Raw genomic sequence first — 16886 nt, 5'->3', positions numbered from 1 at the left:
GGTTCTTAAAAAACTAAACAAATGTAACCATGACCCAGCAATTGCCCTTCTAGGCATTTATCCCAGAGAAGTGAAAACTTACGTTAAGTCCACACAAAAACCTACACACGACTGTTCAATAGCAGCTTTATTTGTAACAGGCCAAAAACTGGAAAGGACCAAAATGTCCTACAATAGATGAATAAGGTTAAATAAACTGTGGTACATCCACACCATGGGGTACTATTTAGCAACTAAAAGGGAGACCTACTGATATACACAACTTGGATGGCATTATACTGAGGGAAAAATAATCTTAAAAGGTCCCATACAGAAACATTCTTGAAATGACAAAATCACATTTGATAAAATAACATACAACTACACATACACATACACTTACAATGTCAGTTTCCTGAATTTGATATTGTATATATATAAGGTGTAACCAATGGGAGAAACTGGGTGAGGGGCAATGTGAAACCTCTCTAAACTGTCTTTGAAACTTCCTGTGAATTTAATTTCAAAATCAAAGGTTAAAAGATAAAAAAGTAAAACTCTACCCTCCTTGGTAAGGAAAAAATAAATAATCAGGCTCTACCCAAGAAAAAGTGAAATGCCCTGAAACCTCTACCAAATAGAAACTGGATAGCAATTTGTCCAAATCTGACAATCCTAAATGTTCAGATGACATCACCACCAACTTCTCTAAATTATCAGTAGAAAAAATATATATCAACATACTAGAGCAGGGGCTGGCAAACTAGAGCCCATGAGCCAACTCCATCTGTCTGTTTTTATACATGTAAGTTTACTAAAATGAACACAAACATCAAAAACAAAACCCAAAAAAACCCTACTACTGGCTTTAGATATTGGTAATTTTACAGTAACACTGGATATCAAAGAATATCATCTTGCAAGTTAACATTTTTATCTTACTGGAGCACAAATTATAGTTCATCAGGATGTTTTATGCCTAAAATAAGTTTCTGAATTTTCAAAGTATCATGAGATTTAAAAAAAAAAAAAGCAATTTCCCGTCTGTTACACCATTTACCAACTGCATAAAAAACTGTGCTCCCTGCAGAGTTCCAACTCACACAAACAATGGAAATACAGCTTAACAGCAGTTACCATACCTTGGAAAGTATCAAATCACCTAACCATCGCACACAATCGACATAATTTCTATGTATGTCTCTGGTAGAAAAGTCAGGAAAATGAATTTTCTGAGAAATAAATGGCCTGAAATGGAAATATCAAAAGTTAAGAGAAAAATGTGTAGCAGAAGCTCACTAATTTTCCTTTTTAGGATTTATAAAACTCTGAAAAGAAAAACAGATGAGTATTAGTTTGTCTGTGTTCCTATAAAACTAAATTATCTTCTGATCTGTTTATTGGGAACTAAAATTTCATTCTGTTTTTGTTTCTACATTTTACTCCATTATTAGCTCGCAACTCAATTTTGTGTTCATCCTATGAAATTTCATTTATAAAAACTGCAACTTCCTGCCTTACTATATATAGACCAAAATCAATTACTTCAATTCTGGCTATCCTAACCAATAACCAAAGACATCTGCTTAGAGCTGAAAATTTCTCATAGAAAATGCTAAGCTAGAACTCAATCCTTTCAAATTAACAATGGTCTATGAAAGTTAACACACCTACCTTATTTCAAAAGATAGTCATCTTTCAGAAACAATGACACATTTCAAAGTCTGGTAAAGCTAAAGTTAGGTGAGAATCCTACCTAGAACAACAATTTTTGAAGATGATATCTGACAGGAATTTGACATTTGTTAGTTAGAACTTTTCCTGTATTTAGAAAAGTAAAATATGGCACCATTTTTCCTTAAAGATGTTTGTGACAAGACCATAAGCTAGAGAAGTTGCTACCAATTCTTCAGTTAATTAAATGTATACCTAACGTTTCTAATCTAGTAAGTGATTCAGTGTTTAAAGTGAAGTAACTGAAGCAGCATCCTATGCCATCAATTAGTTGTATCCTGGGCAACTCACAAGTCTTCTCTTTGGCTTTTCCCTCAAACATAAAAAGGATGTTGGGCTCAATCATTTCAAATACGTTTTTCAATTCACACTGTGGGGTTTGTTTTTTTTTAACCTTTTTTTTTGTGGCTCACAGGATCTCAGTTCCCCAGCCAGGGACTGAAATAGGGCCACAGCAGTAAAAGCCTGGATTCCTAACCCCTCGGCTACCAGGAAACTCCCAGATCTTTTCTTTATTAAAACATTAAAATGTTATTAATGACTTGATATAAATTCTTAACTGCTATAGCTTTATTAATTGCTTTTTAGCCAAGTTATGTATTATAATCTATGGTTAAACCTCTTTCAAGAAGACCAGCATAATTCAGCTACTTTCTGTAAGCTGTAAAATACAACTTCTATTTATTCCAGAGCTCTAGAAAATACAAAAAGACAAATTTAATATTGTACTAACTCCTGGTGTTTTAAAACAGAATTTGAAAGCTGTGCTAATTCTTAAGAGGTATGAGATGTGATGAATGTCACTGTATTAAAATATTTACTTATGGTTAAAAATTCAACTAACAATCTACTCATAATGCGGGTCGATAATCAGGGAATTAACGGCTAAAATGAAAAGAGCAAACAAAGTTAACATTTACAAACATAGGATAGTCATAGTGAAAGAGTTAACAGCTTGATAAGATTCTGAAAAAGACAGTAAATTAATTAAGAACTGAGGTTTTGCAAAAATAAATTAAGAAAACTGAGAAGTTCCCACATGTAGTCCCTTAGAACAAATCTCCTGCTTTTGAATTTTGTGTTTAGTGAAGTAAGTATCATTTAAAGGAAAGCATTTATCATGAGTTAAAGCTAAGAACCCCACTGAAAAAATTATGACTTACTGTCTTTAATTAGGATTTACAGTGTTGACAAGCGGTGTTAATAATATTAGCACATGCATACCTAAATAAAATACGTGTAATTGGCTACTAAATTAAGATAAAAACACAACCTGAAAGGGATTTTGAAAAATGAGCCACAAACATAATTAGATAAAAATAAAGGCTTCCATTTAAATTCATTGAGTTTTATGGCATATAAATTATACCTTAAAGTTACTAAAAGAGAGGGTTCCCAACTCAATACTGGAGACTAATATAACAATTTTTGAAAAAGTAAAACATTATTCAAAGGCATGAGATAGCAAATTGTTTTAAATACTACGACTGTTACCTGTTAGTTTTATTTGGGTTATAATCATAAGATTCCTTAATCGCATTCATCATTCTCTTTGAATTGATCCTCCAAAGTTTAAGAGAGTGATCCATACCACAAGACATTATTTTTTCACCCAAAAGATCATAATCCTGTATATAAAACAGAAAAGCTTAAATGAAATATGTAAATTATTTCCCCAAATTATGCTGATTTTCATCTCATGTCTAGTATTGTGGAAATTGTATATCAAACCACAACACTAACATTTTGGGTTTCAAGTATGTAGGCCATAAGTCACAAAGTGTTTACCACTTTCAAGATTTAGTTTTAACTGACTTGTTATCACCACAATATATGAGCCTATGCAATATGGCAGGTTAAGAAGTAAAATCTTTGAATTTAGTTTTATCTATTCAATTATCTTTAGCCAAATATTTCCTTTGCTTGATTTTGAAGGTGAATCTAATGCTGAGGTAAAACAATTATTTTATGACATGAAAACCTGAATGGTTGTTATTTTTCTTTGTCCAACCCAGACGAAGCAATGAAACTGGTATCTGCATGTGAAATTAGGAGTCCTTTAAACAACTGAAATTTACTTGTATATCTAAGTCAAAACACTTAGATAAGTCGGGTACCTTGGTTTTGGGGTTCACTTTTTAAATGAATAAAGAAAAACATGTCTTAAAAAAGGAAGCAACATTTCCTCATTTGCTGTTTAGTAATTTTTAATGAGCTCCTAACAGATCACCTATTGTAACAACCTTATTCCACCTTATCTCACAGATCAGACACTTAGGCTCAGAGATATTTACTTTAGCACATGGTACATGTGTCAATGAAAATCTCACACATCAATCCTTCTAGCAGTGAGCTACTACTGGTACAGAAGAGATACAAACTATCCCCTGCTTTCATTTTAAGAAGCAACAGTAGAGAGTTCTATTTAAGGAGAGTACTTTCCTCACTAATCTAGATATTCTATGTTAATCCAATCTTTGAATCAATCATGAACACAGTTTTACAAAAGCCTGAGAGCTTCAGATTTGGTGTTTATTGAATTCAGAAGTCTGGCAGCTGCTACTTTTCCCAACTACCTCACTGTCAATAGCAACAAGACACCTCTAGAGCCAGGAGCTCTCATTGAGTTTTTAAGGAAGGACAGTAGTCTTTGTTTTTTCACACATAAAGCCAGATGGAATTCTGCAAGTTCTAGAAAATCCTTTAAGGTAGCTATGATTCTCACAAAAGCATACAGGATTATTTAATACCTCCAATTTAAATACCACATGCTTCAAAATATAATGCCCTTTTAAAATAGTTAAAAAAAACAAAAAATGGAAGAGCTGTGAGACTACTAAATAAGTAAGCTACACACAGAACATAAGTAAACCTAAACAACACATCTGAAACTTAACTAAAAACACTTAATATCACTACAACAGATCAACAGATTATAATACAAAGCATAGAGACAACACCATGCCATCAAAGGGAAGTTATCTAAAAGTCAGTGTGAACAATACTTCCTAGAAATGAGTAACTTATATTTCAACTTCAAATAAAAGATGAAAAAATTTCTTAATTGCCAAGTAGGTTAACCTTTTCCTTTAATAATTGAGAAACAACAAAAGGTAACTTGGTGATTTTAGATTAAAAAAGCAAAAGAACATAGAATTCTTTCATGAGAATCCAGGCGCTGGTAAAACATGTACAAGAGTACAATAAAACACAAAGCGCCTACTTGCTTTATTTCTTCATTTTTAAGTTAAAACCTTGTCTGTCACAGTAAATGAAGTAACTGCCTGTCATGCTACATGAAACAAACCACATGCTTTCTTATAGGGATTGTTCACAGCTTTGTAACCTGAAGGTCACTGCCCTGTAGCTTTCAACTTACAGCACTTAGAACTTCATCTCTGTGCCCTTCTACACCTCCAAATATTGCCACCAGAGTGTCCGTTTGGATATTCCATAATCGTAAAGCATGATCTAGTACAGACATAAAAAAATTAACATAAACTTTTATCATTCATTTACTGTGGACTTTTAATATCTCTTTAAAGAAAAAACTACCAAAGTTTGGACTTAACTCATTCACAGTAATGACTAAGAAGGAATCCATATCATATAGGAACTTAAAATATTTATATTACCTGTAGATTTAACTAGGTATGAGTTCAAACTTTCAAGGGTACTAGTTTTTCCCTCCACTATACCCACATTTACAAATTGAAGAGGACAAAGTAGATTTATAAGATCTCTATAGTAAATCTAAAAATAGGACTGAAACATACATACATTGGGACATTATTTAGAGTAATATGGGACATTATTTAGAGTATTATGGACTTTTCAAAAATTCTGTAACTGTAATCTGAGCAATCTCATTTTCCACTAAACATCAGCAACAAAATAAATAGAAAGCAATATTCATAAATACCAAGCAGAGTTTGAAATATAACTATGTCTATACTGTGTAATATTAACATATTATACAATATATTGTTAGTAGTGGAAATAAACATTGCTACAAAAATGATTTCTTTCTGTAGCCATGATTTCAATCTGCATCCAAGTTTTTGTGCAGACATTTACATTTCTCTTTAAGATACATGTACCTAGGAGTGTAATTCTATGTTTAGCTTTTTAAGGAACTGCCAGGTTGTTCTTCAATGTGCTCACACATTTTACACTCCCACCAGCAATGGGTGAAGGGGCTCCATATCTTACTGTCTCTGACTGCAGTCATCCTAGTGGGTGTGAAGTGGTACCTCACTGTACGTCTGAGCTGCATCCCTTAATGATTAACAGTGAGTGCTTTTCCATGTATTATTAGACATTCTTGCCTATTCTTTGGAAAGATGTCTACTTAAAGCCTTTGCTTTTAATTTGGTTGTCTTTTTATTACTGAACTGTATGATCTCTTGATTTAAGTCCCTTATTAGATACACAACTTGCATATTTTTTTTCCCCTATAAATTGTCTTTTCCTTTCTTGAGAGTTTTACTTGCAGAAAAATTCCTGTTCATTTTGAAAAGCTGTTTGAAAAATGCTCTAACACAATGGGGGAAGAGCAAGGTTAAGAAACTGTGATATTAAGAGCAAGTAAGCCATTATGGTCTATGTTACTTGTAAAAGAATATCTGAGCCCAGTTACTGTAACAGAAGAGAAAAAGTTATGAGCTCTCTTCTTAGGTGTCTATTTCCAAACAAGCCTTGATAGTTGAAAAATCACACTGAGATATTTTTCATGTAAGAGTTTTAATTTGAGGATTATCTTTTAATATGGGGAGATTGTAGGGGTTAGGTTATAGGTGGGATAGCTGTTAAGAATACATTTGACTAGAATAATGTAGAAATGAAAAGAGAAAGGGCAATAAAAAACAGAAAAGTAGAAATAAGAACAACTTAAATCACTTTAGAGAGCTCAGAAGTGATTAAGAATGATTCAGAGGCCTGTCTGAACCCAAAATAAACTTACAATGCCAACACAGGCATACAGAGCAAGACAATGCTTTCTCTTTGTAAGGAAGGAAAACATTTAGAAGAGTTTACGCTAGATAACTTAGCATTTTAAGGAATCCTATAGGGAATCTTTTATAAAATAGAAGCTTTATATAGAGAGGCAAAAAAGAATTATGGATTTTCAGATACACTATTTCTTGTTACATGATTGGAAAGCATCAGATGATTTGCTAGACTACCTTCAAACTATTAAAAATGCTGCAACTTTGGTGACCTGCCATTAAAATTAATACAGTTTAGCATGATAATTCAATTGAGAATAAAGTTGTAGAACTATCATAAGGCAATATGGAAAATAAGGGTAACATACACCTAATTCTCAGTGTCAATTATTTTATCTACATCTTACATGAACAGTGTATTTCATTGTCTCCTTCTCCAGTTCCTGGTTTGGGGATGCTAATGTAGCCCAAGATTTTTCTAAAACTTACTTCTTTTTAAATTTGGAATTTTCCCTTAGATTAGTTTGTCCTGAAGTCAAACAAAACAAACAAACAAAACCCAACTCACTCCAAAATAAATACAACTTAAGGAAATGTTTGTTTCTCTTACCTTTACTTACTGACAGGAGAAGATTTGGATCTCTTGGGTGGAATTTCAGCTCATTGATAGCATTTCCATGGCCAACATAGTGCTATAATAAATTTAAGACATTTCAACTTTCATAAAAAAATCAATAAATTCATTTTCATTAATCTTAGGAGAATGGAAAAATAATTTCACTTGTAGTAGTGGTTCTCAACCTTGGCAGCATATTAAAATCACCCAGCTTGAAGGGAAAATAAGATTTTCAAGTCCCATTTGCAGATATTCTGAGCCACAGCAAGGATTTAAAAGATTCTCAGGTGATTCTAATGTGCCCCCAAGGTTAAAGTGATTTGTAAAATTTCTTTTAGTATCAACTTCCAAGGTTTCACTTTTCAATTCTTTACAAAGTACCCTTGATTCCATACCCATATTTAGGGGTTCTTGAAAAATGAGTTCACTCTTTTTAGTTATTGTTTATTTAGAGCTTCTCAGGATAAAGCAAAAGAACAGAAATGATTTAAACAGAAAACAGGGCAGAAGATAAAATTTTCTCATTTATTCTTTAATTTGCATTACCCAAATGTGACAAAGGTCTCAAAAGACTTGTCTAAAGGAAGCAGCAGGCAAAGTACAAACCAAATTATAAACTGCACAGAAATTGACTCTGTTTTAAACTCAACATGGCAAGTTTTCACAGATGTGCATTCCAAAAAAGCAGATCTACAATTTAACAAGAAAACCCACCTTTATGCACTGCATTGTTATGGGATTAATTATCCTAATTATGCCTCTAGATCCAGCGACAGCCAGCAAAGGATGGCTTGTATTGCTATCATATGTCCACGCACAAGTGTAAAAGTTTTCATCAGCCTAAGAAATTCCAGTTAAGAAATATAATTTGTTTTTTAAAGGAAACACATCAATGATCACAATAATGTCCAAAGAACTGTTGAAGCTCTCGACAAAGAAGTTCCCGTTTTTCTTTATACCATCAGGGTTGAAACAATGAAGATTTTAGGTCTAAAATCTATACCAAGTGATCAAACAAACCAATCCTTCCATTCAATTTTGATTACTATTTTGCTGTTTGTACAACTATTTACCTGTCTTTTGAAAGCAGCCACAGCCAATATGTAAATGAATAAGCATAGGTTGTATCCTCCCCAAAATTTATAAAAACAGCTGTCCAGGGGAAGGGATAGTCAAGGACTTTGGGAAGATTATGTACACACTGCTGTATTTAAAATGCATAACCAACAAAAACCCTTATATAGCACATGGAACTCTGCTCAACATTATGTGCCAGCCTGGATGAGAGTGAGGTTTGGAGGAGAAGGGATACAGGGATGTGCATGGCTGAGTCCCTTCACTGTTCACCTGAAACTATCCCAACATTGTTAACTGGCTATTCCCCAATACAAAATGTATTTGGTATGAAGAATAAGTAAATAAAATTAAAACAACAAAAACAAAACCAAAACCAGGTGTCTAGTTCCACAGGCTGTAATTTGCAGACCCTGGCTCTATCTCAATAACTCTATGTGCCTCTAGATAAAAATCAGTTAACTACTCAGTTTTCCACTTTTCCTGTGTGAGACTTTCCCAATACTGCCAAAGGTCACCTCCTTCCTTATCACCTAAGGGAAAACTAAAATGTTCTTTTTCTTACTTGCTAGGTTTTTCAAATGGATCTGGAAGAAATCTTAACAACAAGCTTTGACTGCTATATCCTTTGGCTTTCTTATTCTTAAAGCTTTCTTTTTCTTTATAAACCCATGTTTTACGATATTTCACTTCCTAAACAAACATGCTTATTTTTTTCCCTGTAGGCTCTGCTGACCAAATACTTGATATGACTGTCAGGCACAGCTTCTGATAAACCCAAACTCACCAATATCCCTGCCCTGAAATGATAAAAATATAAGCAAGGTCAAAGAAACAGGACTACTTTCTGCTATCATTTTCTATTACTGGCTTTCCCGCGCTCATCTCTAGCCACCTGTACTGTCCTGCCTCATGCCCACCCTGACAGTGGCTTCCCGGGATCAGGAAAACTAGATACCAAGAATCTCTTGGGTAACAGTGAAGGAACAGCATTGGATAAAGCTAAGAAAGTAAGGTACAGAAGTTTGGGGTACTTATTCAAAGTCAATTTCTTTGGCCAATGGTACCGAAAACCCAGGAAAGGATACATCAGCGTCCACGTAAGACTGCAGCAGCCGGATCTCTCCTTGTGAGTGACACTCATATAAGGTGACCTAGTGAAAGCAACACCACAGGGTTCATCTCAAACACAGAAACACATGCTCCAGCTTTGAACATACTTTATTTTACTGTGCAATGCAGTAAAAAAAAAAAGAACTTTTTAAAAATAACTTAAACAATACAGAAAACTATTAAAAAAGGAGAACTTTAAATTTAAGGAAATCATTATAAACCCTAATGCATTACATAATTTTCAGAGTATATTAAACACTGTGGTAATAATTTATGGTTTCTATTTCCAATGTTTTCAACTTACTCATATAATTGGACCAATTCTGCCAAGTAAATACAGTTGAGTACCTCACAGTAAAGTATAACTACTTCCTAAAACTGTGGTTTATCCTCTTTTTTGTTTTTTTTCGGTTGTGCCATATGGCTTGTAAGATCCCAGTTCCCTGACAGGGAACTTAGGCCCATGGCAGTGAAAGTGCAGAGTTCCAACCACTGGACCTCCAGGGATTCCTGTGGCTTATCCTCTTTAAAGTCTTTGGGTAGTTTTAGAGCATTTTTCATTACATAAAAGAAAATCTAATATTTGCCTCATGGACATTGTTCGTTATATATTAACTTTCTGTTGTACAGTGGCCCTTTCCATTTGTCATTTTCTAAAATTAATAACATATTTTTACTCAATTATGTACAGTGGTCCCTCAGTATCTGCAAGGGGACAGGTTCTAGGATGCCCAGATACCAAAATCTGAGAATGCTCAAGTTCCTTGTATAAAATGGCACAGTATTTGCATATAACCTCACATAGCCTCCAGTATACTTGATCTTTAGACCACTAATACAACGTAAATGCTATGCAAATAAAGGTGCCGGCACAAAGCAAATTCAAGTTTTGCTTTTTTGGAATTTTCTTTTCTGAATATTCTCAATCCATAGTTGGCTGAATCTGTGGATGTGGAACCCCGAGGATACAGAGGGCTTACTCTGTAATACTAAAATTTTTTTTAAACACTTTTTGATGTGGACCATTGTCAAAGTCTTCATTGAATTCTTTACAATATTGCTTGTTTTATGTTTTGGATTTTTGGCCCCAAACAATGTGGAATCTTAGCTCCCCAACCAGGGATAGAACTTGCACCCTCTGCATTGGAAGGCAAAGTCTTAACCACTTAACCACTAGGGAAGTCCCTGTAATACTACATTTTTAAACATTTCTTTCAATTTTTCTTACAGTTTAGTCATGTTAGCAATACTGTTACTAATTTTAATGTCTATAAGAACTCTATAAAAATTCTTTAAGTCACCTATTAATAAGATAATCTCTACATTAATATTTGCTTTATTTAAAAAAAAGAGGTACAAATAGCAGACTTTCTTATAATTCAATAACCTATAATTCAATGTCATTTTAAGTGAGACTAGGGATTCTTTTTGTAGAAAGCCTGGAACATTACAGTAGGCATTCTGAAGCACAAGTTATACTAATTCTAATTATACCAACATGACAATTAATAATAATGATGGTGAAGTTAGTGAAGTACGCTTATAGTGATGTCTTAAAAGTGAACTCAAATCAATTAATGGATTATATTCCCAATTTTTGGAAAAAAATAACCTTAATTTTTTCTTTGAACTGCATCAGGTTCCCTCTGAATCATTGTTTTTGAGCTACGTATCACCACATACATTTGGCTAAACATAAAAAAAAAAAAAGCTGTTATCCAGGTTATCAACTTAAGTAGTGAGTTTCAAATTTTCAGAACTTTAACAACCAATAAAAGCATCTTCTCTGAATGCGGGGCAACTAACTAAGTCTGTGCGCCACAACTACTGAGCCTGTGCTCTACGGCCCAGATGTCGCAACGCTGAGGCCTCGTGCCACAGCTAAAGCCACAACGTTCCAGCCTCTGCTCCGAAACAAGAGAAGCCACCTCAGGGAGAAGCCTGTGCACCTCAACTATGCTCGCTGTAACTAGAGAAAAGCCCAGACAGCAACAAACACCCAGCAGAGCCAAATAATAAAATTATATATATATATAAAAACTTCTTTGAAGACTTCCAGGAAATTATTTAAAGCCACATTTTACTTTTCAGAAAACAGGAAGGATTTAGCCCAGAATAGATGCATGTATGTTTGTAAGATTTTCAAACTTTCAGAAAATTAAAAAAAAAAAAAAAAAGAAAAAAGTATGGAAATATGCTGACATCTGGAAAATACTCAGCTGACAACTCCCAGGTTGGTTTTGATTGAAAACAGAATACTAACATTAAAAACATAAATACAGGAAACAGTGCATTCAAAATCATGGTCTCTTATTTCTCTAACAAGCTTAGCACAATTACTAAAGAAACATAAGATTTAATTTCACTCAATTAAAATAAGAAGTTACAGAATAGCTCCCAGATTCACTTCCTTCCCTTCCCTTCTTGGGCTAAAGGTAAAGAAAGTGACTTTACTGTCAACCCATACCAGTTAGTCAATTTCCCCCATCTTTCTTTTTCCAAATACACCAATCTGTTTCTCCATTATTCCTCATAACTCCTAGTACATTATTAATGAACAACCAGAATGTGAGTTAATAAAAGACTTATTATTAGGAGGACAACTTTTCTTAAATGATTTTAATTTAACAGACTCCTGAGACTCCCCAGTAGGCACCAGGAATCTTCCTTTTTCCCATTCAAATTAGAAGTGAATGGAAATAAAGTCTTTGCGATCCACCTTTTCAGCCCCAGATTCAACTAAAGTTAATAACAGTTTACATGAAAACATGTCCACTATGGTTTTTTCCATGCATTCTCTCAGTTCATGATACTCTGGCTTCCTTAAATAAAAATAATTCAAAACAAATGTTTACTGTGTATAATTAAAATATTTTCAGTAACTATTATACAAATCCATTGGATTTATGCTTTGCATTTATAGAGAGCAACTAATTACATTTATTATTTTTAAGAAATCACAGACTTGTTACTCCAAGTTGACAAACAACTATTACAGTCACTTGGAAAAAGAAAAGTCAATTTTTTCAACCACTTAGAACAATATTTATGAAGACAAAATATAAATAGAGACTTGTTTCATGAACAATTTTGTGAGTATATATGAAAAAAGATATATTTTCAGTCATGAATATTAGTTTTAATTTTTGACTATTTCTAGAATGTTTCATTTTTACATAAAGGAATGATAGTGTCAAATCGGCTATACAAAGTTTACTTCAAAATCATTGCACTTCAGTGTTACATTAATACCAGAGACTGATAAGCCAAACGCCAAACAGCCCCTTAACACTCACTCTGTTGCTTCCTACAGTTGCAAACACTAACGGATCTCCTTCTTTACTGTGCCAGTTAAACTGAACTCCAAACAATGGTTGATTATGATCTTCCTATAAAATAACCAAGAAATAAGAAAAATCAATATATTTTAAAAACAAAAAAGGCAGTAAACTGATCATTACCATTAAAAACCTTCCCTTCCCCAAAATGCAAGCTGCAATTTTATGTATCATACATAAACTGACTTCTGACACTTAAAAGATACGTTAGTCCAGTTTTCACATTTTAAAATACTGGTACATGATGATACTACGTAACAATTAAAGGCTTAGAGGTTAGGTAACAAGTATACATCAATGAAAATAATAGATGCTCTCTATCTTCTTAAACCCAAATGCCATGCTTTTTAATCAAAATATAATGGATAATTGTGACAAATGCATTTAATCTCTTAGGACACAATTTATTTTTCTGAAATAACAAATAAACTGAGTTAATACAGTTTCTCCAGTACTCATTAAACGTTTTCTGGTTGAATTCTTCCCTTGTGAAGTGAAGAAAATTGATTCCATTCAAATCACTGCTTTCCATTAGTTCTATAGAAACAATTTTAAATTACTTTGAATTTGGATCCTAAAAGAAAAACCACCTAAGAAGTTTTACAACGAACAAGAACACTTGAAAGTGGGGCCAGGGAGGCAGCGGGCTGTACCTCCAGTTATCAGGAGGTTGTAAGGAGGCAGTTTCTTGGTTTTTAACTGGAACAGGACTGACTAACAAGGGTGTGCTAGTTTCAGGTGCACACCAAAGAGACTCAGCCACACACACACACACCCATTCTTTTTCAAACTCTTTTGCCATCTAGGTCACCACAGAGTAGGAGCAGAGTTCCCTCTGCTAAAAGTATTCAGTTCTGCTCATAAAGTTATTTCTCAGCCTTAGGATTTTACTGGCAATTTCCTGATATTTAACAGTAACTTTCATATTCACTTTAAGGCACTTTAAAGTCTGACAATATTCATTTCTTATCCTTTAAAAAGCCACAGTTTTAAGCTTTGGAAATATTCAATCAAAATAATGCAGTTCAAACCACTTTCCAAATATACTACGTAAAAATAAGTTAATATACCTAAATATTAACATGAAACTACAAAGAGACACTTTGCTTTAGAAGAAAAACACACACACAAAAACACTGAGATTAATTTCTCTCCTTTTAAGAGTATAATTTGACACACAGAGCAATGAATTTTGCTTCGTAGATAGGAAAATAATTTCCATACGGCCATAGCTTCTTATGCTTTTCAAAGACTTTAAAGGATATTTAGATATTTTAAAAGAATCTAACATATGCACAAGACACTATAATGTAGATTTTTGCTCAGTATAGGAAAAACATCCCCAAATTAAAAAAACAGGAAATGAATGAATATATAAGACACTTAAAATAAATGTCAGTAAACATTTTTAAAAAATAAAGACTATTGAGAAAGACAGTAATCTAAATAACTCCAACCTATTATTTCTCCCAAATATTAACTATGCAAAACAAATTTTCATTTATACCTTTTTTCTTGAAAACAATTACAAATAAGAGTTAAATTTTTAAAGACTGAACAAAGTAAGACATCTGTTTCAGTTTATGTTAACTCAAAGTTAATAAGTCACATTCAGTTCTTTTCAGTAACAGGTACCAGAAAATGGCTTACGCTTTTAAGTTTTACCAAAATATGAAGAGTAACATTTCTGGAAATCAATAAAAATAATAAAGAAAAAACAGATGCAATACTAATACTAGGTACTACCCATTTAAAACAAACAAAAAAAGCTAAACAAATGTGGAACGGATTATAATTATGTGGTCTGCCCTACAACAAAGCCTTCCAATTATTATAATTTTAAAATATTTTTAACTTGACAGAGAACCTTGAGCATAAAATGTTTACCATTGAGAACCCTGCAATTCTGGAACCCTGCATTCAGCCCACAGATCGTGTCTTTCTCCACATACCTTGAGACTATTTACACATTTGAAAGAATATTTGCATTTCTTTGATTTCCATTTTCCCTTCCCCCAACTCTTCCTTCCAGGTGCGTTTGGCGTATTTGTAGGTGTATCAGGGCGTTCTGTGTTGGTACCGCTTTCTATACTGACAGCATCATCCTATAAGCAGCAAATCAGAAAAAACTATATGAAACAGCAATACTGTACTTAAGAAAAGACTTCAAAAAAAAAAAAAAGAAATGACTTCAAACTGGAAAGCTGCTGACCAGCCTAAAAGAAGTAATTAAGAAATCCTGCAAGAAATGAAAAAAATGTATTCCCGCAAATGCATTAGGATTTGTGGATGTTTGCTATTTCAGCAAAAATGTAAACAAAAAACGAATCCTGATGATGCTAATGGTAATAATACTGCCTTTAAATAACAAGGCACTGGTTTGTGCCAGCCATGACACTATACTGCCTCATTTCATCTTTACTGCTCTTCATACAAGGTACTGTTAGATAAGAAAATGTTGCTTAGACAGCCTAGGTGGTGTCTTGCTGGTTGGTTGCTGGGATTGAAAACCAGAGCTTCTGGATTTGAAAACCAGATTTGACTCCTCAATCTGACTGACCTACATGTCCTCATAGACTGCTTACTGCTCAGTTTGGAGTATGGCAAGGGGTGGCTGTTTGAGGCCAGTGTGTTAGTACTTCCTATTTTAGATGAAAATCCTGATTTTCATTCAAACTCTGCTTATTTATAACACTTAAACCATTTAGAAATTTTTTAGGTTCTACATATTATGTGCTATTTACCAGTGAAATCTGACTCATGGCTCTAAAATACTCATGATTCAGAGTTCCAGAAGCTCACTATAAAGTAAAATCTTCCCAAATGTAGAAGTGACCAGAAACCTTTAAAATTCACCTAATTTATATCCTGTCTCCTGTCCACAAGATATATGAATGGTCCTCTACTCTCCGAAGAGGATTTCACTACTTCTTCCAATTACACATTCCAAAGTGTTCTTTGGAATAAAGAGATTTATTTAAACCTGTATCACCTTAGGGCAGTAGCTACTAAATTCATTCCAGAGGAAGCTTTTTTCATGGAGTGCCACTAACATCTATGAGAACACAGACTAGAAACCATCACCCTAGGGGCTATTTTTAAATTATTGCTTCCTAAAGTTAGTTTTACGATATTACAGAATGTTAAAAATTCACTAGAATATAAAAAAGTATATTAAAAATTCACATTAATTTGCTTAAAACCTGTAAGGTATTATATGGTAGTTCTTAGGGGTGGCTTCCAAAACTTCAAATGGTTCATACCAAAATGAAATGCTTTCAAAAAGTACACAAATTATTCTAACACTATAATGGGAAAAAGGGAATGGAGTGGATAGATGGCACACGGTAGTGCTCAATATCTAGACTGTAACTTAATGTAAACACAATCAGCTTTTAGATACATAAAATACAAAACTATATTTATTGAGTTCAGTTCCTAGGTTGAAATCACTGCTTTTAAATCTTCATTTCTTCCTTTCAGTTGAATTTACATAGTTAAAATCTAGTGTAGAAAACAATTTTGTGTTTCACTTGGAAAACTTCATGTCTACCACACACTATTCTTCCATGTTATCAGATTCTAGTCTGCTTCACTGCCTTTGAACAATCTTACATCTCTTACACTGTGGACAGCCAAAGGCAGAGGTTCAAAATGTCTTCCCTTTCATTCTGAAGAAAAGTTTTTGTCTCCATTTGCCATTTCATCTCTACATTCCTTTCATCTGTATAGTTTGTACTGTGTGACTTAAACTTCACCAGTTCCCTTACATGAGTAAAATAAAATGTTTCTGAAAGTTATCTTTTAACACTTGAGAAATGAAACAATACAATGGTTAGACATTTATTCACCAGCTTCTTTCCACCCTGGCTAAAAATTCAACTGCTAATCAAAAAAACATAGTAAATAACTGGGGCACATTACACATACACACACACACACACACACACACACACACACACCTTTTAACCATTTAATTTACACACACACCTTTTATCCATTTAATTTACCCATCTCCTCAAATAGGCAAATAAGATAGAATCAAATGGAAATGCAATACACTCACAGTGCTTTCATTTTATT

General features: G+C 33.5%; 1 protein-coding gene across 3 annotated transcripts in view; it reads right to left on the bottom strand.

Annotated features, from left to right (window-relative positions):
* Positions 1–16886, bottom strand: part of EED (embryonic ectoderm development) — a 31035-nt gene that overhangs the window by 10378 nt on the left and 3771 nt on the right. For all 3 annotated transcript variants that reach the window (XM_043876287.1, XM_043876294.1, XM_043876301.1), the window contains 8 exons: positions 14756–14908; positions 12762–12854; positions 9441–9506; positions 7993–8118; positions 7273–7354; positions 5093–5184; positions 3208–3341; positions 1122–1227 (listed from right to left, as the gene is read on the bottom strand). In XM_043876287.1, the coding sequence (XP_043732222.1) occupies positions 1122–1227; positions 3208–3341; positions 5093–5184; positions 7273–7354; positions 7993–8118; positions 9441–9506; positions 12762–12854; positions 14756–14908 (852 nt within the window). The remainder of the gene's footprint in view (positions 1–1121; positions 1228–3207; positions 3342–5092; positions 5185–7272; positions 7355–7992; positions 8119–9440; positions 9507–12761; positions 12855–14755; positions 14909–16886) is intronic.

The sequence above is a fragment of the Cervus elaphus genome, chromosome 2, assembly GCF_910594005.1.
Source record: "Cervus elaphus chromosome 2, mCerEla1.1, whole genome shotgun sequence".
Classification (NCBI taxonomy): Eukaryota; Metazoa; Chordata; class Mammalia; order Artiodactyla; family Cervidae; genus Cervus; species Cervus elaphus.
Note: the sequence above shows the minus strand (reverse complement) of the source record. Positions and strands in the feature narration are given on the sequence as shown.